Source organism: Terrapene carolina, unplaced genomic scaffold, assembly GCF_002925995.2.
Source record: "Terrapene carolina triunguis isolate 2854851 unplaced genomic scaffold, T_m_triunguis-2.0 Scaffold21, whole genome shotgun sequence".
NCBI lineage: Eukaryota > Metazoa > Chordata > Testudines > Emydidae > Terrapene > Terrapene triunguis.
In genome coordinates this window covers 20,158,634-20,186,393 of record NW_020664372.1, presented here as the reverse complement: position 1 = coordinate 20,186,393, position 27,760 = coordinate 20,158,634, and the positions used below count along the sequence as shown (strand labels likewise).

The window sequence follows — 27,760 nt, the reverse complement described above, 5'->3', positions numbered from 1 at the left end:
CTTCTACCATGCCTGGCTCCACAGGCTTTAAGCGCTGCTCTACGTGCAAGGATGCTATCCCGCTCTCTGATGGCCATTCTCTTTGTATAAAATGCCTGGGGGAAACACACATTCCCCAAAAATGTGCCCACTGTACCAAACTCAGTTCCAGGGCACGAAAGGACAGGGAGCTCAAACTGAAACTGCTCCTCCTGCAGAAGTCTATCGGGTCAGTTTCAGACCCAGGCGTCGACTCCTGCTCTACTGCCCGACACAGCCCCCCTGCTTCAAAAAACCTGAAGAAAACTTCAAAGAAGGGGCAGCCCTCTCCAACAAGGAAGTTGGTGAGGCACAAAAGTGCCTCAGGCAGGTCAACAGTTTCCCTGCCTGTGTTTCCTCGCCTCAGCACTTTTGAAGAGCCGGGCTCCTCAGGCACCGCACGAAAGCCGCCTCAGGTTGCGGCGGCGGCGCGAGGCTCCGGTGCCGAGGCTTCAGGCTTTCAGTTGCCTGCCTCGTTTATGGCACCGTTCGGCACCGAGATGGACGCGGTGCCGACATTTCCCGCCCTGGCTGATGTTGCCCCCCCGGCACCTACCACGGCACCGGCAACCGCGGCACAGACTGACAGGGAGATCAAAGGCAAAACCCCTGCTCAGAGGAATGTTCCCTCAGGGCAACTTCCTCCTCCACAGTTTTCACCTCATGCAGGAGCCTCACCTCTTCAATTTACTCAGACAGCAGATCTATCGGTGTCACCTATTCTGCAGTCTCCCCTGATGACTGCCTGTTTTTCTCCAATGCATGACTCAGGATCAGAACAACCTTCCTCCAGTGAGGAGGAAACTGATCCACAGGCAGTTTTTTTCTCCTGATCAAGACTCCCACACCCCAATCAACAGGGGTTACAAACAAATCACCTCAGCCTGTTATCAGGATCCTGCCCCATGGGGAGTGAACCCTTGGATGGCACCACCTATGCCCTACCCACCACCATGGCAATGTTGGGCACCATGGGTATCGTGCCCCCGAGAACGCATGCGCTACGGCACTTCGACCAGGCGCAACGCCGGTTTAGCACCGCCACGTGACGGATCTGCCGGTGACATAAGATACCAGGCAGCACCGTCACACTCCCAGGAGCAACTGAGTCCTGCTCCTATTCCAGCAGAGCCCGACGTAACGCCTGAGGAAGCCTTACTTCCCCTTCCTCCAACACCGTCGGATGACTATGCAAAATTCCAAGACCTCTTTAAAAGAGCTGCCGGTGACTTAAAAATTAACTTGGAGGAAGTCATTGAACAACAGCATGAGCTAACAGACATCCTGCAGCCCTCTTCTTCCTCTAGAGTGGCATTGCCAATCAACGTAGCCCTTTTAGAACCCGCTAAATCCATCTGGCAGAATCCAGCCACAAGCCTACCTACCTGTAAACAAGCGGACAGGAAGTACTTCATCCCTTCAAAGGGCTCTGAATTCCTTTTTACCCATCCGGCGCCAAACTCATTGGTAGTGGACGCAGCGAACCAGAGGGCCAAACAACAGTACGCCCGCTCCACCCCAGCCAACAAAGACAGTAAAAGCCTGGACCTCTTCGGCCGTAAAGTATATGCATCCTCGACGCTACATTTTCACATAGCTAATTATACCGCAGTCCTTGCAAAATATGACCACAAAAACTATAGTAAGTTCATGGATTTTATTGATCACATCCCAGAGCAGAAGAAACAACAATTCACAGCTCTGGTTTCCGAGGGACAAACCATATCACGCACCGCTCTCCAAGCGGCCCTCGATGTAGCTAACACTGCAGCAAGGTCGACCGCCACAGCAGTGGTCATGCGATGCGGTTCATGGCTCTCTTCCTCCTTCTTCCTTCGAGAGGTCCAGAGCACCATTGAAGATCTTCCCTTCGACGGGGAAAAACTTTTTGCCTCCACCACAAACGACATGCTTCATTCGATGAAGGATGCAAGAGCAACCCTCCGGTCCCTAGGCCTCCAGCCACCTGCGACCAGAAGACGACAATTTAGGTACCAACCTTATCAACGTCCACGCTACCCCGCATTTACACAACATTCCTATAGACCGCAGGAACAACAGCAGCCGCAACAACGCCAAAGACCAAGATTCCAACGTCGTCGTCCTAACTCTACAGGGGCGCTGCAACCCCCTCCAACTAATAGGCAGATTTGAAGCATTGGTCGAGGGTTTAGAAAACAGAGTTCCCACTTCAGCCGGCACACCTATCTTTGGACACCGCCTACGACCATTCTCTCATCAATGGCAAAAAATTACATCCGACAAATGGGTCATAGAGGTAGTTACAATTGGATACGCCATCCCCTTCCTCTCCCTCCCTCCCACCCATCCACCCTCCCCGTCCCTCTTCAGGGACCCATCTCACGAGCAACTACTCTTCCAAGAAGTGCAGCATCTCCTTCAACTGGGAGCAGTAGAAACTGTGCCAGAACGACACAGAGGGAAGGGGTTTTATTCCCATTATTTCTTAACAGAGAAGAAAAATGGGGGATGGCGACCAATCCTCGACCTCAGGCGGCTCAACAAATTTGTCAAAAAGCAAAAGTTCAAGATGGTCACTCTCACCACTATAATCCCAGCGCTGGAGCAGGGCGACTGGTTTTCAGCCCTCGACCTACAGGACGCCTATTTTCATGTGACTATACACCCGTCCCACAGACGATTCCTACGCTTTACTCTCGGCTCCACACATTTCCAATACCGGGTTCTCCCCTTCGGACTGTCCACAGCCCCCCGTGTTTTTTCCAAGATCCTAGCCGTAGTTACAGCCTACCTCAGAAAACAAGGGGTCGTAATATTTCCTTACCTAGACGATTGCCTCCTCAAAGCTTCAACGTTCGACGAAGCTCTCCGATCCATACGACTTACCATCGATTGTTTCCTATCTTTAGGCCTGCAAGTAAACAAAAACAAATCCACATTATACCCCACCCAACATCTGGAGTTCATCGGGGCATACCTAGACTCCCGGACGGGGTTGGCATCTCTCCCACCAGCCCGCTTCAATTCTATAAGTCAACTGGCCACAATGATTTGCAACAGTCCCCAGGTGACTGTCCGGGACTGCCTACAAATACTAGGTCACATGGCCTCGTGCACCTCCGTCGTCCAAAATGCATGTCTACACATGAGGTGCTTCCAAGCGTGGTTGGCCACGGTGTACAGACCGAATGTGCACCCTTTAAACAAGACTCTCTCCATATCTATCCGAGTCAAAGATTCTCTACAGTGGTGGACAATTCACTCCAACCTCTGCTCTGGAGTCCCCTTTCTTCAGCAGGCTCCATCCCTCATACTGACGACCGATGCATCTCTGACAGGATGGGGTGCACACATGTCTCACCACACAGCCCAGGGGCTTTGGTCTTCAACCGAGTCCTCTCTCCATATAAACGTCCTAGAACTTCGAGCCATTCGCAATGCATGCCGTCAGTTCCTGCCACTGATCAAGAACCAACACGTACGCATAATGACAGACAATATTGCATGCATGTTCTACGTGAACAGGCAAGGGGGAGCTCGATCCCACTCTCTGTGCACAGAGGCTCTGAAGCTCTGGAACTGGTGCATTGCGAACAACATCCGGGTATCAGCGGCCTATCTTCCCGGAGTGATGAATACCACAGCGGACGAACTAAGCAGACGTTTCCCGTGGGATCATGAATGGGAATTAAACGAGCACACCATTCACAACATATTCCGCATTTGGGGCTACCCAGAAATAGACCTATTTGCAACGGCAAAAAACAAGAAATGTCCCAATTTTTGCTCCAGAGCAGGGCTAGGCAAACATTCCTTGGGAGACGCATTCATGATCCCATGGAACCAAAACTTACTCTATGCGTTTCCCCCGATACCGGTTCTGAACAGGGTCCTGATAAAAATATGAACAGATGGGGCCAAGGTGATCCTAATTGCCCCATCATGGCCCAGACAGCCCTGGTTTCCGTTTCTCACCAAAATGTCGATTCGACCACCAATCCCCTTGCCTCTCATTCCGAACCTCCTATCACAACAACACGGCCGTTTTCTCCACCCCAACCTACCCATGCTCCACCTCAAAGCATGGTTCCTCCATGGTTCTCCCAAAACGAACTAGATTGCTCTGAACAAGTTCAAAGAGTGCTCCTACATAGTAGAACACAATCTACTCGCTCCACCTATCTATGTAAGTGGAAACGATTCACACACTGGTGTTCAACTAAACAACTTAGTCCCACGTCAGCATCTCTTCCGCTCATACTTGAATACCTATTGGACCTTAAGCAATCCGGCCTTTCTTCCAGTTCCATCAGGGTCCATTTAGCTGCTATTACAACTTTTCATGACAAAATCGATGATACTTCTGTATTTGCTCATCCGATCACCAAGCGCTTCCTTAAGGGACTACAAACCCTATACTCAGACATAAAACCACCCACCACTCCGTGGGACCTTCATCTAGTTCTATCTTGCCTAACTCAGCAACCATTTGAACCCCTAGCCACGTGCTCCCTTTTACACCTTTCGATGAAAACAGCATTTTTAGTGGCAATTACCTCCGCCAGGCGGGCAGGAGAAATAGCAGCTCTTATGGCAGACCCACCATATACGCTATTTTTCAAAGACAAGGTTACCCTCAGGTTACACTCCAATTTTCTTCCTAAGGTACACTCATCATTCCACATTAATGAGCCGATACACTTACCAACCTTTTTCCCGAAGCCACATGCGAACTCATTCGAAGCCTCAATGCATACACTAGACGTACGTAGGGCCTTGTCCTTCTATTTGGATAGAACCAAACCTTTTAGAAATTCTTCCAGACTTTTTGTCTCCATCACGGAGCATTCCAAAGGTACGCCTATTTCTACCCAGAGACTTTCGAACTGGATTTTCCAGTGCATCTGGTTGTGCTATCAGATAAAGAAAGCTACACCTCCAGACGGCATCAGAACACACTCCACTAGATCTATGGCTGCCTCTGTAGCAGTCTTACGCAAAGTTCCCCTGGCTGATATCTGTAAAGCAGCCAGCTGGTCCTCTGAGCACACATTTGTTAAACACTATGCCCTTACTCGAGGCCCTCTATCTGATATACGTTTGGGCAGGGCTGTACTATCAACGGCGTTCCTATCAGATCCGAAGTCCCTACCTCCTTAAGATATACGGCTTTTAAGTCACCTGGAGTGGAGCACCCACAGGGACATCTCTTGAAGAAGAAGAGGAGGTTACTCACCCTGTGCAGTAACTGACGTTCTTCGAGATGAGTGTCCCTGTGGGTGCTCCACTACCCACCCTCCTCCCCTCTACTTCGGAGTTGGGGTAGCCTCCGTTCTAGAGAAGGAACTGAGGAGATTGGCCACGCATGCGTACTATTATCCTAGACTCACAGCGGGAGGCAGCCTCTGCGCATGCGTGGCCAGTACGAGTACTGCTACGAAAAATGTCCGAGCGAAGGCGCAGGTACGTACCAACACCTGGAGTGGAGCACCCACAGGGACACTCATCTCGAAGAACGTCAGTTACTGCACAGGGTGAGTAACCTCATCTTTACAGCCTGATTCAAAACTCATAAAAGTAAATAAGAATCTTTTCATTAACTTCAGTAGGCTCTGGATCAGGCTGCTAGTGTTCAAGGCCCGTATCCAGAAATAGGTGCACTGGTGTGGGCCCTTATGCCTCTGATGGACTCTGTGTGGGAGTAAGTTTCCATGCCAGCTCATCTCTTTGAAAATATGTGCCATATTTATTAAATTCATAACTGATCATTTACATTTCAGGATCTAACTGATTGCCATATTTGGGTTCAGGAAGGAATTTTTCCCTGGGTCAGATTGGCAGAGACCCTGGGGAGTTTTCACCATCCTCTGCATTATGGGGCATGAGTCACTTGTAGGTTGAAACTAGTGTAAATGGTGGCATCTCTGTAACTTGAAGTCTTTAAATCATGATGTGAGGATGTCAGTAACTCAGCCAGAGGTTATGGGTCTATTACAGGAGTGCAGGAGGTCAGACTAGATGATCATCCTGGTCCCTTCTGGCCTTCAAGTCTATGAGATTTACTGCTATGTTTATTATAGTCCAAGCTGATTTTTAGAAAGTTAGTGAGTTAAACTAGTACATGAGTGGAAATAACTTGAAAAGCAAAATGAAGGTAACAGTGTTTGGTTGATGTAAGCCCATATACTTTGTTAGTCTGTTACCTTATAACACTTACTCTCATTCTTCCTTCCCCTTCCTTTCCTGCTGTTGGTTACATTCATTTGGGACATCTTTTTTTCAACTAAGTCGGGGTCGGCAACCTTTCAGAAGTGGTGTGCCAAGTCTTTATTTATCAGAGGGGTAGCCGTGTTAGTCTGGATCTGTAAAAAGCAACAGAGAGTCCTGTGGCACCTTTAAGACTGTTAGTAAGACTCTCTGTAAGTCTTCATTTATTCACTCTGATTGATTTAAGGTTTTGCGTGCCAGTAATACATGTTAACGTTTTTAGAAGGTCTCTTTCTATAAGTCTATAATATATAACTAACCTATTGTTGTATGTAAAGTAAATAAGGTTTTTAAAATGTTTAAGAAGCTTCATTTAAAATTAAATTAAAATGCAGAGCCCCCCGGACCGGTGGCCAGGACCTGGGCAGTGTGAGTGCCACTGAAAATCAGCTCACGTGCCGCCTTTGGCACGCGTGCCATAGGTTGCCTACCCCTGAACTAAGTTGTAAGCTCTTCAAGGCAGGAACCATGGATAAAATGTTCAAAAGTGCATTGATGACTTAGGTGACTGATTCTCATTGACTTTCAATGGGATTTAGACACCTAAAATTACTTAGGGTACATCTACACTGTAAATACAGTAAAGGGTTAGTTCTTAACTCAAGTTAGCTAACAGGTTAAAAATAGCAGTGTGGATATGAAAACTATTATCTTGAGTTTGAAGCTCAAGGGTAAAGCCTGTAGGGGAGCCTGGGGTTGCACTTGAGTGCTAACTTGATTAAAAGCTGGGTTGTGATGTCTTCAGTACTATTTTTTTCTGAGTTAGCGAACACCTTTTTTTGCACGAAAGACATCTCCTTAGATGCTTCAGAATATTTTACTCTATACCTGCTTATATGTTGTACTGTATCTGGCACAATGGAACTTTCATCCTGAATGGGGTCTAAAGGTGCTACCAGAATATAAATAATAGTCACAAATATCCTTCCTTTAGTGAATGATAAAACTGATCAGATTTAAATAAATAAATAAATAAATGGGCTTAAGGATGTTCAGTGCCCAACTTCTGTTAAAAGTGAATAGGACTTGGGCATTCAGTTCTTTTAGGCTCTTTTGAAAATCCCTTCTAAGCTCACTTATTATCCTAGCCAAAATTTCCTGACTCTATCTCTAGCACGGCAGGGGCACAAGGTTCCAGCCATGTGGAGCTCATCGACAGACTGGGGCTTATCATTTAAATACACTGTGGTTAAAATATTACATCTGTATACAACTTAACATAATAAATTCATATATTGGCTTTTTTTAATTGGAGAAAGAATCCAGTGGTGGAATATTATAGTACTCTTAGTTTAATAGAAAATGTAAGTATAACATTATATTAAATAACATTTTATATACAATAGCCCATATTTTCAAAAGTGGCCACTGTGGTCTCGATTTCTGCATGCTCAACTTGACACTTTAGGGGCTTATTTACAGAGATGCTGAGAGTCCATATCTCATTAACAACAAGGAGTCTGGTGGCACCTTAAAGGGCTCGCAAAATTAGTAACCACTTGAAAATGTTGGCCAGTATGCTCATCTTCATAAAGGTCTCTATGGATTCTTCCATTTCCAATAGCTTCACCATTTCATGCCCTTTCTCTTTTTATGTTCCCTTTCTTCTACAATAGCCACTAGTTGGTATTTAAAGTCAGCATAATATAGATGTCTTAGTTTATTGTCTTTTTGATAACAAAATGTAAATCCTCTATGATTTCATTATTCATACCTAGATAAATGAATTGCTGGTTTAGTTTCTAGCATGTTTAAAGAAGATAATTTAAAAGCAGTATTTCCAACTCATTTCGATTTTATCCTGTGCTGGATTTTAAAAAACTCAAGATTTGTTTTGTTTCTGTGGAACATTGTGAACATGTGAACTATCAGCAGCTGCCCTTGGTAAAGGGCAGTGATTTATTGAGGAAAACTGAATTGCAAAACCTTTTTCCTCCCAAAATCAACAGCTTGACTGAGCTTAAATAACTGACTTTTCATATCCTTTCATCACATACAAAGACCTAATCTTGAGACTACTTGAGCCACCAATGTAGGCTTTGGCTAAGACCACCGCTGAATGTGTCATTCCCTTCTCACCACACACAAAACACATTGACTGCAGCTTTATGAAGTGAAAATACTGAAGAAAAGGAAAATGTGAAGAAGGTGTCCACAGTCATTCCTTTAAAAAAATAGCTGCTGCATCTGGATATTAAGAACAAAAAGTGCCTAAGACTGGAATAATAAGCTAGGGTCACTTGCTTTCATAGGTGCAAAAGAGTGGAACTGCCTTTACTTGTTTCAATACCACTGACCCTTGCATTTTATTGTTTGGCAATGTCAGGGAAAGTGTGTAGAAGGAATTCCAGCATCTTTTAGCTTTACAATGACTTTGTCATTTTGTGATCCCTATAGTTTGTTTTTTTCCCCCCAACTTAGTCAGGTTTTGTATGTGTAAGATAATTTTAAGATATGTGTACATTGGATAATTAAAAGTTCTTTCTCTGCTAAAAGATTATGTAACTTGGTTCAATTTTCATGATATTTTAAAACATCAAAATAATGAGGATATAAAAAAATACCCAAGGACTGGGATCTTTGTTAAATGTCTGTCTGTTCTCTTTGGTGAAGCAGGTGGTACAAACATGTGTCTTTTGTGTGTGTTATTACGTTCTGATTTTTTTAATGATATTAGGTGCACAGATTCTGTGATTTTGCCATTATAGGAAGTTTAGCTAAAAGAGAACAGTAAATAGCAGCATGGTGACAGTTAATCATGGGGGACTCTCTGAACCTTTTTCTGCTTGCATCTACTTGTTCCAATTTCTCTTTTCCAGCATCCATGCCACAATGGATCAGTTAGTATTTAACATAAGGCTAATTAAGACTTATTGGGACAGGGGGATGGGCGAAAATAAGAAGGTGATTTTTACCAGGGCTACTAGAAGATGGCACAGGCATTTAGATATGGTGAGGTGGAAATGTTCATTTAAAAAAAGAGGTGATTCTATAACTTTTTCTGAAGTCCCTTGATTTTTGTTTGGTTGGTTGGTTTTGCATTTTCATGGTTGTGATTAACTCAGAATAAAAATATACTGTTTACACTGATGTGAAAAAAAGGAGGGGAGTATTTCTGCCTTGAAGACCAAAAATGCTGTAGGTGGGAGGTTAACATGGTGTGTTAGATAAATAATGTAGCCCTTTATTTGGTCTCTCATTTCTCTTTTGAATGCCCCAACTATTAAATCTCAGGAGCCAGATGGAGTAATCTTGATGATAACCAGCATATATGCCAATATATGCTAAAGCCATTGCTGTGTCTTTACACTGTAACTGTCATCCATTTTTCTTTAATGATTTTAAAAATTATTTCTTGCACTTCAATCAAATATCTGGGTAGGCTGGTCATCCAGATTTAGGCCAGAGCCATGCAGAGGTCAGAGTAGTCTCCAGTTTCCAGTTTTTATTTATACTCTATAACTATTTTCAGCATTATTAGTGACAGGTAAAGTTTCATTCTCTCTCTCTCTCTCTCTCTCTCTCTCTCTCTCATATATGCAATAAGCTTTATTACTATAGCGAAACAGAAATTTAATATAAAATATCAAATAATGCACATAACTATTTCAGTATTTTCTGGATTTTGTTCTTGTTTCATATCCATTCTATTTTTGAATAAAATAAATTCTTTATTCATATGTGGAAGAAGACAGTATACAAACATTCCTCTTAATTATTTTGCATTTATCTTTTGCCCTTGATGACTCTGTTTCTCTTCCCTAACTCTTTTCTTCTTCATTTTCTTTTCACTTTCTTGTCTTTTTCTTTGTGTACTTCTCAGCTTTCAGCAACATAATGTACCTAAGTTATTTCTCTGATTTTTCTTAATGAATTGGGGAAAAGCAGCATTTTGAATATAGTACCTCTCAGTTCCTTGAAAAATAAAACTAACTTTCATTTAGTGATATATGAACTCTTTTCTCTGTAATTCTCTTGGTCTAGAGTCCTAGAAGTCTTGTGTGATGCAGTCTTTTGGCAAGATTTCTAGTAATTCATGGTTTAGACTGGTTGCAAACAGTGGGAATATAGCAAGGACAGCTTTTCTCAAAGTATTTTGGTGCCTCTGGATGAAACCAAAAGGTGCTGAGGTGCACAAAACTACTTTACAGTTAAATGACATTTTTTCCTCGACAAAACTACCAAACAAAGGTTCAGTTCTAGTTTTGGATGAAGATTTAGGTCAGCCCTTACCTTTGGCATTCATATCCCTATTTTCCTTCCCAACTTACTTTGGGACAGATCTTTAGCTGGTGCAAATCAGCTTAGCTGCATTGAAGTGTACCAGCCTTTACACCAGCTGAGAATTCGGCCACCCAGAGGCCAAATGAGGAGTTGAGTTCACCCAGAATTCCTAAATGTCTTTCAAGAGATCCTGTTGATCCTAGACTCTTCAAGTCTATTAGAAGTGGGGTTTGGTATATTTTACTATGGAAAGGCCACAAAGAGGTATTCAAAAGGCTAAGCAAATATATTTTCTACAGTTTGTATTTTTGATCTATCTTTGTTGAAATACTTAATTTGCTTTTGGCACAGAGTTGGAACCTTTGATTATTTATTTACATGATTTGTAAAGCATTTTTATAACCCTCCACATTTGTAGCACAGCCTGATTATTGGAAAAAAAGACATATCAAGGTCATTAACATTTCTAACACTTCACAGCAGCTAGAAATCTTTTAATTCTACTGTCAGTCATGGAGTGTAACAATCCTGTTCCAAATGGCGATAAGTACAAATCTTCTAGATTGCCTTAAACTATTGATATACTATAGATATGACTTATGTGCTTACAAACAAAGTAGGATTTCACTGTTTGGCAAAAAGACTGTAGATTTTACTTTTGATTTGTGGAAAAAAACTGAGCATAATTTGAATTACTAAGCCATGTTTACTAGTGTGGGTGTTGGATCGTTATGCATATTTATTCTGAAAACAAACATGAGGACAAGAAATTATCTGTAACAAAAAATTATATATCTCATAGAAATGTGCTGCTAGGGTTATGTGTGCATATCATGCCGTGCTTAAGAACTTTTATCCTGCTTTTCACAAAATCTGAAATTGATATAGTTGCTGATCAGTGAATCCTCCAACAGATTAAGGAGTTGCATTGATGACTCCACAAACAGTACATCATCTATGGATTGATTTAAAGAAAGGCAATTTAAATCGCTGATTTAAATCACCAAGTGGAAATCCTTGCTATAAATCATCAATTCTAATCAAGTTTTCCTTTAGTACTTTAGTTATTTTCTAACTACATTCTTATTGGTTGATATAACCATTAAAACATGTTGATTTACAACTAAATAGAGCCTTTATACTAGATTTGCTACCTACGAGGGTCCACTATAACTATATACATTTATTTAATATTTAACATTTAATATAGTTTATATTTTCAGATTATTATTAATTGTATCTTTTTATTATGTTAGAAAATGGTTAATGATATATTGCTTATTTGCTAGATAATTAAGATTTTTTTTCTCATGATTTGTGTCAAGCTGCATTAGGGTGAGAACTAGAATTGAACACAAAGCAGCATATACCATTTTTTTAATGCTTTAAATATTTTAGATACCTAAATTTCAATTATCAAAATGTTTCACATTTACAACTAAATGATATCTTAAACAGAGGGATTAACTGTAGTCAATAAACAAAACTATTATTTCAGCCCAACTTGGTAAATTTTTCAAATATGTACAAGTGAAAATGACTGGAGCTTAAGTTTCTACTTGCCTAAGGGTGGGTCTACACTTAAAACACTGCAGCGGTGCCACTGTAGTGCTTCAGTGAAGACGCTACTATGCCAACAGCAGAGCTTCTCCCATCGGCATAGTTAATCCACCACCATCAGAGACGGTGCCTATGTCGATGGGAGAAATTCTCTCATTGATAGAGAGATGTCTACACCGGGGGTTAGGTCGGTATAATTGTGTCATTCAGGGGTGTGGATTTTTCACACCCCGGAGCGATGTAGTTATACCAATGTAAGTTTATAATGTAGACCTGGCCCAAATCTCTTGAAAATGAGACAGTCTATTATATTACTTAGACTGTCCTTCAAACTTTTAAAACTAGGGGATCTCATCCCCTCCCTCCTTGTTTTTATTCATAGACTGGAGGAGACAAGACAAGTTTTCCTGCTTTTTCAACTCCTAATTGACTTCTCAACTTTGAGTGTATTAGTCCAGATGAAGAAAATACTCTTTCTGTGCCTGCAGAAGAGGCTAGTGTTGTCAAAAGCAGTTGTAGCTCTTCAACAGGCTCTGGTTCCAGGTGCTTAGCTAGTCACTTTCTTTAAAAGATCATCAGCAAACATGTACTGCTTGAATGGTTCACCTCCAAACCTGAAAGTCATTGTGGTTAGCATAATTAATGGGTGATTATTAGATGCTCATGTCATAGTGGCATCATCTCCTTCAGCAGTTAGACATCATCTACCCTACCCCGGTACTTTGGGTTGGGAATATTGGCAAGAAAATGAGGTGGAGTTAAGTGCCTGATCCATCTGCTTCTTTACTGCCTGCAATTTAACTTTGTTGTTGGGTATTTCTTTCTTCAATGTTTCTTGACATTCTTTCCACATTTTAACAACATCAGCAATATAGCAGCATCTTTGTGCAGTTTGTCCAAGGCTATGGAAATAGGTTTTTGTTAAGTTGGCCCTAAAATAATGGTTGCAGCTTGGGTCATCTAGTACATTGAAAGAGGAGGGCACTTTTCAGGGACTTCTTGCTTCTCAGCTCTATGAGCTAAGATGTGAAAAAATTATCTAAGTTATACATTTCTTGCTTTGGGAAGCATGGCTGTCTTTTGGTATTAATTTAATAGCACTTTTTACTTAGTTCATTTGGATTATTTTCTCTAGTTCTGAAAATAGGAGAAAATTAGGGGGGGGGGAGAACTTTCACTTTCTAGACAACAGCTATTCCTGCATTATTGTGGACAGCTAATATTCTAAACCACTGTGTTCACTTCCATCCTCTGTTCCCCAACTCTTTATTTTTTAGTGGGCTTTGAAATACAGCACAGTCCTTTAAACAAGTAGACCTTTCTTTATTTGCAAGTCATTTGTGTCCTGTTAAATGGATTATTTTAGGTCCTCATTGCTGATAACAAATGTTAGGCTACCAATAAGTAATACACTGGCTTAGTAACTGTTTCCTTATGTCTGCTTTCATAACTGTAACAGCCTATAACTTACTCATAGCTAAAAGAGTTTTCCATAGCTCAAGAGGTAGAGGGCTGGGTTTTTGGTTCCAGTTTTGTTATCTGCCATCAACTGTGGAAAGTGAGAGTGTGTGTGTGTGTGTGTGTGTGTGTGTGTATATATATATATGTCCTCAGTTTGTCAAAAATACACTCTAAAAGGTTTATAGTTTATCTGCAGTGTTGTTAAGGTAGTTTCTTTTATTACCCATTCAGATATTATCTGTACTTCTCAAAGGCAAGAATACTGTAATAGATCCCCACTCTGGAGTTGGATTCCTTGTGCATGATTGAAGTTAGAACCTTCTCGGGTGACCATATTTCCCTATGCTGAATACGGGACACCTGGTAAAATTACTCGTATTCAAGCAAGTTCAATGGCAGTCAATCAGAACTATGCACTACAAACATTCAAAAACATACAAACCCGTTAAAAAGAAATACTGCGTAGTTGGATTATTTTTATTTACCTTCTTATCTTTAAGGCTTTAGGGTTCACACAGGGAGGAGTGACACACATGGGGAGAGGTGACACACACTCCCGTACAACTCTCTTGCGGGGGGTGACTGACCAACCCGACCCTCCCTGCCTGCTGTGCTCTGCCCTCCATGCCTGCTCCTGGGACAGACCCACGTCTCCCAGTACTTGGCCCCGGGGCAGCTTGCAGTCAGGGGTACAGGATTTCTTTTAGTCATTGTGGTTCCAGTTGAGGGCAAAGGTAGGCAAGGAAGTGCCCTTAGAGCTGGCTAGGATAGGGACAGCTGACTCTGGAGGGAATGGTACACTGGAGAAATTCATATTTTCATTTTCAGTGATCTGGAAGGGGGGTTTAGAGGAGCTGGAGTCTTTTTATGGGTCCTCCCACTTGCCCATGAGCCACAGTGAAAATGAAATAGTCTCACAGGAGTTTAAAGAGCTGCTTTGCTGATCACACTGTTCCCCTGAGTGCTCTCCTCACTCACTTGGCGAAGGGGTGAGAGCAGTGCTGGTAGCAGAAGTTTAGATTCTTTTTTTTCCTAGTATTACTGTACGTTTATTTATCCAAGTAAAATGTATCCTGTCGTCACCCTGCCTTGTCTCCCAGGGTATAAAGCTACCCAGAGTACTCTCAATCCACCATACATGTTTAGTAAGTGAAACAACATAACTTCATTGGTGAACTGTATCAACTTTCTCTGCACTGCCTCTTCCATGTAATTAATAAATACATCAACACTGGCCTCAAAACTGACCCCTGGAGAATTCCCCTATTAACTTATTTTAACTCTGATGAATAGTGGGTTACAATAACTGTTTCCTATTGTTGAACCTGTGTATAATTCACAGCACGACTTTATCTCTTACCCTATAGTTATTTTTCTTACTAGTCTTTTATGAGGCACTGTAACAGGGTGGCAAAGTGCATGATCTTGCATAGGGATGCAGGGTTCTTTTGTTGATCCATCCTGTTAAGAGGAATTAGAATCTTGCATAAAGCTGATAAGTAAATTCTGTTGATTCATTGTGCCACCAAGATACAACAGAAATGTGTGTGTAGGACCCTTACATGAGTATAGGGGAAATTAATGTTCAGACAGGAAGGTCCTGTAAGAAACCCTAAGAAGATATAGGCATAAGGGGAGAGGTTCCACTGAGGTTTGTGCTGATTGACTCTATTGGTAACTCAAAAATAACACAGCCACCATGAGGGGGCAAGTTTGACTTTATTCAATATGTGTGAACTTTATTAGAAGTAAGATGGGAATGCTTCCTGCTTCATAGGCAACTTAATGGAAAATATTATGAAAATCCAGGTAATTCAGTTTATCCATTAGGTCATCCGTATCTGATATTTCATTAAACTTTTCCAAATACCTTTAAAAATATAAGGATTGACGCTTTCCTGCCAACAAGTCTTGCTTTCTCAAGGCCAAAGGGAGTCCCACATTTCCATTGACATCTGGAGATCAAGCAGCAGTAGAATTCAGCTGGAATTTAGTTACACACAAAAGTTGATAAACCCAAAGGGATTACACATCTAGGAGCTAGTACGGAGTATGGAGAACAGTTTTCTAACAGTGTAACTTCCAAGAAGTAATAATTAACACTGTGCAGGAATTTAACATAAACCTGGAATTTCAGCTATCTGCAATGTCATAAAGGCTTATGTTACCTACCATTGGGTACATATGGGAGCACTAACTGCCCTGAGGATTTCCACACCCTAGACAATTAACCTTCTCACTCTAGTATCTCCAGATTTCTATAGGTAAGCTTCAGGTTTAGCCCAGCTGTTCAGTCTCCTGTTTCTTGCTGGATTCTTAACCTGGTACACTGGTCTCTTTGGAAACCTCTCTTGGCAGTGTTTCATGTTGTTCTTCACTGTAGAAGTTACTTTTCCTATTATCAGATTAATTACATAGGCATAGAAAGTTCAAATTTTAACATACTGTCAGGCAGTCGGATCTTCAGTTTATGCTGGGTAAGGTGGTTCAAAGAACAACACCTGAGTTTCTGTCAAAGCTCAATTCAACCTTTCACCTGAGCTAGCAGATACATCTATATGGTTCTCTGAATGGCTGCAGAGCAATTAACTATTACCTATCTTGAACTTGTCCATTTTGTAAATCAGGTACACTGTTAGTTATTTGCAGGATCACAGGAAATGGATCAACGCCATGAAAGCAAGCGTTTCATGTTGGGTCAAGTTGGTTGTAGCAGCTCCCATTAGACTCTGGCAGAACAAATCATGCAGAAAATAGAGTAAATTTTACAATTAATCTGAAATATTAAAAACATTAAATCTTATAAATGTAATGTGAAAATAATTGTGATCTAGCTATTATACGAAAGTTGTTGTTTATCCTTTCAATTGGACTGTCGTCTTTGTCTGAATATTTAACCTTTTAATGATGTGAAATAGTTTTTGAGCTTGTTTTAAGTGGAATCCTTCTGGGTAAGGAAGTAATGTTTTGTCTTGCCTATGTTGTTGCAGACTCTCCTACAGATTTTTGGCGTGGTAGCTGTGGCTGTGGCAGTGATTCCTTGGATACTCATCCCTTTAGTTCCACTTTGTATTCTTTTCATTTTTCTTCGACGGTATTTCTTAGACACAGCGAGAGATATTAAACGTCTGGAGTCCACAAGTATGTTGCTTGGATAGAGCTGATTTTAAGTCTGAGCAACAATTATATGAGATGCTAAAATTCTGCAATCAATTAATTAATCGGGAATTTTTGCTCTAGTTTTGCAGATTATTTGCTTGTTGTCTTGGGTCTCAAACCAGCAAAATCCTTCAACACTTGCTTAACCCCAGGCTTAAGCCCACAATTAATGTCTTTGAAATTAAATGGACTACTCATATATTTAAAGTTATGGACATATTTAAGTGATTTGCTGGATCTTGGCCTTATTGGGCTAATTGCACATAATAATGTAGGTTTTGACCCAGTGTGACCTTCATGATTATCTCTGTATTTCAAATTGACTATAGTATTAAATAGCGGAGTCTGAGTCTTGAGCATCATGAATTTAAAAAAAAAAGTTGGGTGCATTATCTGATTAGTAAAAGAAACAAAGGAAGAAGCCATGGATGATAACAAGTGTTGAAAACTTTTTTTGTGTCAATTAGATTAATCCATTTTGCCATCCAAGTGGGTGTAATTGAGTAACAGGAAAGTAGGTTTATCCTAAAAGATGCGATTCACTGGCTTGTGTCAGTAAACAGAGAAGTAGGATTAAAGATTAACATAGTGCAAAAAATTACCAACACTGCCCTTCAGCTACAATAAATTAGTCTTTTTTACTTTACAGCTCGAAGTCCAGTGTTCTCCCACTTGTCAACATCTCTCCAGGGACTTTGGACGATTCGTGCTTTCAAAGCAGAGCAAAGATTCCAAGAATTATTTGATGCTCACCAAGATCTTCACTCAGGTTTGTCATGAATAGACATGGACAGCTAAGTATGTAGCTCTTTCAGAGGAAAATATTTTCTCCCCTCAGATACACGTGAGCAGCATACATGCACAACTCATGCTGATTTTAATACATCTCTCTTTAGGGCAAAATCTCCCCATTAGTAGATTTCATAGTTGTTTCTTCTTTCTGTCTGGATTTGTAGAATACACTTTGGACTCTAGAATAGTTTGAGAGATCCAAGCAGGCATCATAACAATATTTAAGATAAACATTTTAAAGTACACCTCTACGCCGATATAACGCTGTCCTTGGGAGCCAAAAACTCTTACTGCGGTGAAACCGCGTTATATGGAACTTGCTTTGATCCACCAGAGTGCGCAGCCCCACGACCCCAGAGCACTGCTTTACCGTGTTATATCCGAATTCGTGTTATATCAGGTCGCGTTATATCGGGGTAGAGGTTTATACCCAATAAGTATATTTAAAGTATCATTTTCCACCAAGTTCCCATGTTGCATAATATTTTAAGGCAAAACAAGTTATACTTAGCAATATTTAATATTATTCAGGTGGAACACTAAGGATGTGTCTACACTAAAAAATTAAATTACCCTATATACAGCCACTGCAGTAATTACTGCCGTGGTGCATGTCCACACTACTCTCCTTGGGTTGGTGGTGCGTATCTCAACAGGAGCGCTGCCACGACCTAAGAGGGGGAATGTGGGGAGCTGAGAGTCTCTTGCTGCAAGGCATTTTCTCCAAAACTCCAAATAATTTGTGACTTTTTTCTGCACCTCCAGTTTTTTAATATATTTTGAAAATGTGGACACCTGAACTTTACATAGTATTCAGTATCAGTCTCGCCAATGCCTTATACACAGAAGTAAAATTGCCTCCCTATTTCTACTTACTACTGCCCTGCTTATACATCCAAGGAGCGCATAGCCCTTTGTGCCACAGCATCGCACTGAAAGCTCATGTTAAATTGCTTGACCACTATGACACCTAAATCCTTTTCAGAGTCACTGTTTTCCGGAACACAGGCCCCCAGTCTGTAGGTATGGCCTGCATTCCTTTTTCCAAGACATGTAACTTTGAATTTGGCTATATGAAAATACATTTTATATGAACAGGCCCAGATTACAAAGCGATACAGAATTCTACCTTATGCCTATTTGACTTCTGTTATTGGCCCTAAATTTGAATACTTTAATTTTCATTATACAGACTATGCTGCTTTCTTCTGTGATTATATCAAGTAACCTCCACTGTCCAGTAATACTCAATTCAGTGAAGCATATTGGGATATACTTTATCTAAATGTTATATGAAAGAAAATTGCAATGGTGTTTTACGTAGCGTACTAGGCATCTGATCCAAAGTCCATTGAAGTCAATTAGACTCTTTTTGTTGGCTTCAGTGGGCTGTGAATCAGGCGCTAGCATCTTTTATTTCTGTTTCGACTCTTGTTTGATATACTAGTCTCAGCTGTGTTAAACAGTGTGAAAACCTGAAAGCTGGCCAGCACTAGCTAGGAAAATAGGGCATCATCATCGTCAACACATGCAAACTCTCTCCAAGAGAATATTTTTGCAGCTTATAGAATTAGTCCATGCTGATTTTATGTCTTATGGGAGTCAATATAGAGCTTATTTCTTCCCAATAACTTATTGTTCTTATTATGACTTTTAAAAAACTTTTTAGAGGCTTGGTTTCTGTTTTTGACTACCTCCCGATGGTTTGCTGTGCGGCTGGATGCCATCTGTGCCATCTTTGTTATAGTGGTTGCCTTTGGTTCCCTGCTTCTCGCAAACAGTAAGTACAGATGCTAGGAATGTTAATGCTATAATTACAATTTATAGCAATACCTTATTCTTTTTCAGAGTTTACTTTCTGTAATTGTTTAAGGATTGCAATTAAGTAAAATGTTTCTTTCTAGTTCCTGGTCTGTCCCTCAGTCCAAGACATTCCTGTAAGTACTGGAGACAGTTCAGACTTCTCTGGGCTCAAGGGCTTGGCCATGAACCTAACATCCTTCCTCCAAATTATCTCCCCCGAGTGTTGCAGGAAAGCTTGCAATTCTACAATCTTGCCTTTACTGTTGAAATACTAGCTTTTAAAGCTGTCTTTGGGACAACAACATTTGTTTCCCTTCTTGTCGCGGCAGACTCAGCCAAACAGAGCAGGCTGAACATTCAGGGATGCAGCTCAAATGTCTTGGGTTCAGGGAGAGGCCAATCCCAGAAAGGGAGATTTTATTATAAGAAGCTTTATATTCATTGTCATTCTCATGCTGTTGTTTTATATGATCATCCCAAAATGTAATTATGGTAGATGTTCTAAAACTAGATAGTCTTCTAAAATACAAAGGAAGTAATTATCTTGGACATGAAATTTGGGTGCTAAATTTGCTGTTCTTTGTTTCCTTTATTTTTCCTTTAAGATAATATATATAGACCTATATACATTGCATTATAGAGAAGATTTCCAGCTAGGTTTCAAGTTACTAGACTTGAAGACAAATCAAAACACTGGGCTTGATTTGTCTCTCCAATCGGTATAAGGAGTAGCTTTTGTGAAGTCAGTGGAGTTATGCTGATGTAAAATGGCTATAGTGAGAGGAGAATTGGGTCCCATATTAGGACCAAATCCTGTTTAGTTTATTCACAAGAGCTGACTCTTTGAGTGTAATGAGTCTGTCCATGTGAGTAGGGTGAGCAGAAGTTTGCCCTTCAAAAACTTCTTGTCTGCTCTTACAGTGCTTTGCACCCATTTATACCAGTACATAGTTTGTGTAAATGCTAGCAATGTGTTTTAGTAGCGTTGTATGCTCACCGTGCACAGGTTTAGGAGCCTGATCCAACTCCCTTTGAAATTAATTGAAAGATTCTCAATTGCTTAACTGAATAGCGATGACCCTAAACTTGTGCTTAAGAGATTAGTTGATTCTGGGCTTTGTTGTTGTTGTTGTTGTTGTTAAAGACAAGGTGCCTGGCAGTGGAGAACCAGGACCTTATTTTCAAACACGAATATAGTTTTAGAAAGCTTACAAAAGTAATGTGACAAGATAGACCTTTTCCACAGAGCTACTATTTAAACTGGTGTGACTGAGAGCCAATCTGGCTCTACCACTTCAATGGCATATTAGTTTGAAAGACAAGTAGAGTTTTGTGTAATTATATAGATGTGATTTTTCTCCTCCTCGCCCTACAGCTCTGGATGCAGGACAGGTTGGCTTGGCATTGTCCTATGCAATCACGCTCATGGGAATGTTCCAGTGGGGAGTTAGGCAAAGTGCTGAAGTTGAAAATCTGGTAATATTAATTTGCTCAACTTCATATTTTTCACATCTCTTTGCTGTTAAGTGACATGAAATACATTTGAAGTGTTATCTTTGCATTAATGGAATTTTAAAGACCCTGTACCCCATGCCAAAACTGAACTGCCTCCCATATTTGCAGGAAGAGAGAGGCAGCCCAAGTGTCTCAAATTTGGGGAGGGGGTAGTTCCGTTAGTTAGTCTTTTCCATTTAGAATCCCGTAAAATCTTAGTTATCAATAAATCTTGCTGCCTCTTTGATATTTGTATGTCCATGGATATGAAAAAAAATTCTGCTAGCTATCCAGCCAATACTGTAGTAACCAGTATACTGATTTGGCTCTGCTGATGAATTATAGATATTCATTCCAAGCACATAATAACCTTAGCCAGAGCTGCAAGGGACAAGCTCATTGGTGAAACCCCAGAGATAGTGGTGGCTCAGTACACACAAAAATGATAAACTTATCAATGATATTACTAATAGGCTGGGTCTTCCTGTAGCTCAGATGTAAGTCTGATCTCTAGTACTACTCCCATAGATGCCCAGGAGAAAGACAACCTATCATGTAGAAAATAAGGCTCCAGTCCTGCAAAGTACTTAAGCATGTGAGTAATCCCATTGTCCTCAAATTAATGCTTACATTGACTCAATTAACATGCTTTAAAATTAAGTACATGCTTAAATGTTATGCTGGATCGGGACCTATATTAGGAGGTAAGACTTGCATTTCTATTTAATAAAAATAGGACAGTACCATGATTCGTCCTCCCCCCCCCCCCCCAGCCCCCCATATGATTGAAAGAAAATTTCTGGTGTCATTTTGTAGCTTTTTATATAATCAGAATGTTACCCCAAATATAAAAGAGTTTGAGTTTATTGCTTGTGTGACTTTTTTCTAGATGATCTCAGTAGAAAGAGTAATGGAATACACAGAACTTGAAAAGGAAGCTCCTTGGGAGTCGAACAAACGTCCACCAGCTGAATGGCCAAGCCAAGGAGTGATAGCCTTTGAAAATGTTAACTTCACTTACAACTTAGATGGACCCTTGGTGTTGAGGCACTTGTCTGTTCTAATTAAATCAAAAGAAAAGGTATGCATTGCATGCTTACTTCAAATATACACAATTTTCGTTAAGGAGGTAATACCTTATGGTCTTTTTTTTTTTTCAACTCTATACAGTGCTATAAAATATACCAGGGTGGCCAAACTGTGGCTTGTGAGCTGCATGCATGCATCTCTTTTATAGTTAAAATGTGGCTTGTGGAGTCCCCTATACCTCTCCATTCTCTGCCTATCAGACTGGGGCGGAAAGCTCAGGGCGTCTGCCCTGCAGTGTGGTGGTGGGGATAGGGGCTTCTGCCAGAGACGACTGGTGCCTGCTGAGAGTGGGGGGCACAATTTAAAGGTTTAAACAGTTTGAGTCACACCCCCAGGTATGCCCCCCAATTACCCTCAGTGGCCCCTTCCTGCAGCTCCCCCATGTTAGCTCTGCATGAAGAGGCACAGCAAGCAGCTGGGAGCTTCGGGGGGGAGCTGCTGCTTTAGCTCTGCAGGAAGAGGCAGCAGCAAAAGCAGCGGCTCTCCCTGCTGCTCCCAGCTGCTTGCCACTGCCTCTCCGAATGGCTGCAAGTTCCAGCTTGCCAGCTCCAGGAACTGACCTAGTGGAGGCCAGATAACCCTAGCAAAAATCGGGGGGGGGGGGGGGGAACCGCACGCGACCCCACGTGCCCCCCCCCCCCCCCTGCCTCCCCTGTGGCTTCTGCCAGCAGGAAGGGGGCCCCGAGCCCTGGCAGGCACTTCCCGCAGGGCTGAAGCCCCAAGACCCCCCTCCCTGCCAGGCTGAAGCCCCAAGACCCCCCTACCTGCCAGGCTGAAGCCCTGAGCTCCAGCAGGCCGCCCCGGCTCTCAAACTTCTGAAGATTGTCATGTGCAGCTCAGAGGGTCAGTAAGTTTGGCCACCCCTGAAATATACTATCCTTAGAAAATGAGGCCTGTATTTAAAAAAAAAAAAAAAAAAAAAGTAATTATATTACTCATATTTACTAAAGGATAAAGCATGTTTACTTACTATAAGTCATGCAGTAATGTTTGGTAATATGCGTGGTTACGAGTAAATAACCTACTTAAGAACTTGGGAAACTAGGGACTTTGTGATTGCCTATTGCATAAACTCCAAGAACAAACACCACTTAGATTGTATGCTCTTCAGGGCAGGGATTTTCTCTTTGTTATATGTTTGTAAAGTGCCTATCCCAGTAGGGCTCGGACCTTTAGGTGCTACATAATACAAATAGTTATAATAAAACAAATGCAGACCTTGGTCCTGTGATTGGATCCATGTGGGCAGATCTGAATCCTTGTGCATGTGCAGAGGCTTGGTGACTTCAGTGGGACTCAGCCCAGGCGTATGGATCCTCTTGCACAGATCTGATTGCATGATCATGGCTTTTATTTCAAAATGCAACTAAGGTCACTAAGAGAAAACAATATGCATGCCAGACGTCGTTTACAAAGCCCAGAATTTAAAAGCAAGGAAATGAATAATTAAGGGTATGCTAAACCAGGGGTTCTCAAACTCGGGATTGGGACTCTTCAGGGGATCATGAGGTTATTACATGGCGTGTCGTGAGCTATCAGCCTCCACCCCAAACCCCGCTTTGCCTCCAGCATTTATAATGGTGTTAAATATGTAAAAAAGTGTTTTTAATTTATAAGGGGGGGTCGCACACAGAGGCTTGCTATGTGAAAGGGGTCACCAGTACAAAAGTTTGAGAACCACCGTGCTAAACTGTTAGCCACCTTATGAACACATTACTCTTATTAACTACAAAGAAATAGGAGCATCACACTTTGCTGGAGAGCATTTTCTGTCTCTGCCACTGAGAAGACAAAGCTGCTCTAATGATTCCAACAGTTTGTATCCATTAGGGGAAAAAAGGTCAAGGATGGATTGAGTTTAACTAACTTGTGTTAGCTAACTGCATGTGACCTTTCCCCCAGTTTAGATACAGGTGTAATACCTTTCCATCAGCATTGGTCTTGAGAAGCTAAACTGTTAGGAAGCTAAGTATGAATGGGAAAGAGGGGAGATAAGTAGAGCTGTACAAAGGGACACTGAGGATCCACTAAAGGAAACACAAAAGGGGCAGGGAGAGGCAACACAAAAGGTGGAAAGTGACAATAAAAAATAAAGGAGGGTGCACGCGCACACACACACATAATCCCAGGATGTGGGAGAAGGAGAGATAAGTGGGGGAAAAAGTCAATTTCATAATTTTAGGATTGTGGGGATTTTACTTCAGTTCCTTTTGGCAACTTATCCAATTAACTATCAGCATTAATGAGATTGTTAGCCAAAAGAAACACAGAAATAAAAACCCTCACTCTGCAAACTTTTGACTCTTCTACCTTTGCCCCATCATCCCAATTTTGAAACCATCTCAATTGAAAGAGTGTGATAGGGCAAGTTTCCCCCATAGACCAAATGAAATTAGAGCCCTGCAGTGTTAATTCGTGTTTTGCCACATTTCAAATGCAGATATACGTTTTTTGATTAAGAAATCTTCCCTGGGAGGTTGGCTCAGTTCTATACAATCGTTGCCCTGACTTAATTTGTAACACGCACTTCCATTCAGCCCCAACCGCCATGCCATTCCTCAAGTGAATCATTTTAATAACAAGCATGTTACAAGAATTCAGCCCTTCTATCTTGTACAAAGATAATTTCATGGAGAAAGGTAAGTGGGAGTTGAGGGCAACGAGTTTACAAAGTGTAGTAAAAAAGCTGTTTATCTTCTCTGTACTTTTCTTGCCTTTGGGCCAGCTCTGTAGCAGTTATAATAAGCCACTCTAGTGTAATAGTGAATAAGAAGATTTAAATTTCATGGCAAGAAACAGAAATAAAATAAAAGAACAGAAATAAGAGAGGTACCCAGACAGTGGCTAAACGTTTGTTGCTTTTTTGATCTGAGTGATTGTGCTGTGGGTTTGTCATCCTAAAGTAAGTTTGCCCAGTTTGAAACTCTTGCAGCTCTGGGGAGAGATGGGTTTCCTTTTTAGAAGCTACTGTTTTTGATAATGTATCACATGGTATGACAGTAGGCCATCACCACTATAATGTGTAAAATAATAGGTTTCCAGGTATCTGCCCCTGTTCCCTGGATTTTAGTAAAAGGGAAGCATTTCTTGAAAACCTAGAAGTTACTAACATTTCAGGCCTTGTCTATGCTACAGGAGTTACTATGGTACAGCTATGGCATCAAAGCTATGCTACTGCAATCCCATAGTGTAGACGCAGATGACAGTGATGGAAGGGTTTTTTCCGTCACTGTAGGAATGCCATCTCCCTCTAGGTCAATGAAAGCATTCTTCTATCAACATCAATCTGGCTGCCTCTACAGTGGGGGTTAGGTTGACATAGCTACGATGCACAGGATTTTTCAGTCTACCTGGCTTAAGGTTTAAATATAGAATAGGCCAAAGTATTTTCTCACTGTCCTCTAAGGCCTCAAACAACACTTGGCACCTAATGTAGATGAAGACTATGTCTACACTATGGAAGCTTTTTGGCGCAGCTAGTCCTGGAACCCACCAGAGGAGAGGCAATTCTTGATTTAGTCCTAAGTGGAGCACAGGATCTGGTCCAAGAGGTGAATATAGCTGAACTGATTAGTAATACTGACCATAACATAATAAAATTTAACATCCCTGTTGTGGGGAAAACACCAAAGAGTCCACCATTGTAGCATTTAATTTCAGAAAGGGGAACTAGACAAAAGTGAGGAAGTTAGTTAAACAAAAATTAAAAGGTACAGTGCCAAAAAGTGAAATCCCTGCAAGATCCTTCAGCAGGAGCGGGCCTGAAGCCCCGAGCCCTGGCAGGTGCCTCCCATGGGGCTGAAGCCCTGGCAAGTTCCCTGAGTCCTGGGCAGGCAAGCCCCACCACCCTGCTGTGGGGCTGATGCCCTGAACCTTGACAGGTGCACCTAGCTCTTGAACTTCTGAAGATTATCATATGCATCTCAGAGTGTCAGTAACTTTGGCCACCCTGTCATAGAGGATAAACCCATCAGTGGCTGTCAGGGACACAACCCCATGCTCTGGATGTCCCTAAGTCTCTGACTTCCAGAAGCTGGGACTGGATGATAAGGAATTGGATGCCCTGTTCTGTTAATTGCTCTGAAGCACCTGGCATTGGCCACTTTCAGAAGACAGGATACTGGGCTCGATGGACCATTGGTCTGACCCAGTATGGCCGTTCTTAAGTTTTTATGGTATAAGTTTTAAAGGTAGACCAGGCCAAAAATAATGGTGGATTTTGAACACAACACAGCTGTCTTTGTCAAAGCTAGATGGTAAGTGGTGTTTAGAAACACATTAACACATGTCGGTTCATACATTTGCTAAACATAAATTATTTTCTTTGTCTGGATGACCTAAATCTGAGTTCTGTGTTTAGTAATCAGGGACCCAATCCTGCTGATATACCCTTTTGTGTATGGAGGTAGCCATTGGCTTCAGTAGGGCTGCACAAGGGCCTGCCTGCCTGGTTTCAGCTTTGTAGGACAGATTTGATTATGATCTGTATATGGAAAAATAATGTGCCTTTTGAATAACATGATTTATAACAGGGAATAAAATTCTGTTTACTGAGAGCCAGTTCAAATTCATGCTGATTTTAGCAGCGTGTAGTCAATTTAGAGAAATCCATTTGTATTTTTGGTCAAACACTGAAAAATGAAATGCTTTCATTTGATGCCTGCCTGAAAGAGAGATATTGACACTATACAAGCAGCTTCATTTTTATTTTAAGAGTGACTTTATTTTTGATAATGTTTTTCTTCATGTTGCTAATACAGTAGTGTATATCAATAAGGTTTTCAAAAGAAATGCTTTTGAACTCTTTCTTTTTAAAACACTTTATGTGTGTTCTCCATTTAGCTTTTTCTTTCTGATTTATCTTTTTGAAGGAAGAGGAGCTTTAGTAGAGTTTCTTCAGAAATATTTCTCATTATTTCAATTATTTTTTTTCCTTTTCCTTTTATACCATTCCTTTAAACAGATTTGCTAAAACTAAGCTGCATTTTAGGTAACAGTAAAATAATTATTAGCACTTACGTAGTACATCTCTACCTCGATATAACGCTGTCCTCGGGAGCCAAAAAATCTTACCGCGTTCTAGGTGAAACTTGCTTTGATCCACCGGAGTGCGCAGCCCCGCCCCCCCGGAGCACTGCTTTACTGCCTTATATCCGAATTCGTGTTATATTGGGGTAGAGGTGTACTTAGTGATTGTACACACCCATGTGAATCAGTTATTCAGTAAAATCATAGAATTGGAAAAGTTAGAGGTAGAAAAGACCTTTTAGGTTATCCAGTCCGTCTTCCAAGTTGCTTCTTCCAGTATATTTTCTTGTGCTTAGTCTAGGGTGTTTTTTTTTTTTTTTTTAAATGCAGGTTCTGCCACTTTGCTTGGGAGCCTATTCCATATCTTAATTTCTCTGTTACAAATTTTTTCCTGATATTCACCTTAAGTTTTCCTTTCCTTAATATCATTTCAGTATCTCTGTGTATCACACTACATAATTGCCCAATTTTGTTTGGTGTTTGTACTTTTCAAATATTCTTCTGTTGTCATGTGCCTTCTTAATTACTTAGTCATGCTATACTGTACATCAGTGGTTCTCAACCTTTTCAGACTACTGTACCCCTTTTACAAGTCTGATTTGTCTTGTGTGTACCCCAAGTTTCACCTCACTTAAAAACGACTTGCTTACAAAATCAGACATAAAAATACAAAAGTGTCACAGCACACTATTACTGAAAAATTGCTTACTTTCTCATTTTTACCATATAATTATAAAATAAATCAATTGGAATACAAATATTATAATTACATTTCAGTGTATCGTGTATATAGAGCAGTATAAACAAGCCATTATCTGTATGAAATTTTAGTTTGTACTTACTTCGCTAGTGCTTTTTATGTAGCCTGTTGTAAAACTAGTCA

The 27,760-nt window shown here is 41.1% G+C and overlaps 1 protein-coding gene across 1 annotated transcript in view; it reads left to right on the top strand.

The window, feature by feature from the left end:
- ABCC4 (ATP binding cassette subfamily C member 4) overlaps nucleotides 1-27,760 on the top strand; it is a 192,892-nt gene that overhangs the window by 113,849 nt on the left and 51,283 nt on the right. Inside the window, exons 22-26 of the mRNA XM_026656707.2 lie at nucleotides 16,503-16,653; nucleotides 17,321-17,440; nucleotides 19,133-19,243; nucleotides 20,642-20,742; nucleotides 21,650-21,841. Of these exons, the coding sequence (XP_026512492.1) occupies nucleotides 16,503-16,653; nucleotides 17,321-17,440; nucleotides 19,133-19,243; nucleotides 20,642-20,742; nucleotides 21,650-21,841 (675 nt within the window). The remainder of the gene's footprint in view (nucleotides 1-16,502; nucleotides 16,654-17,320; nucleotides 17,441-19,132; nucleotides 19,244-20,641; nucleotides 20,743-21,649; nucleotides 21,842-27,760) is intronic.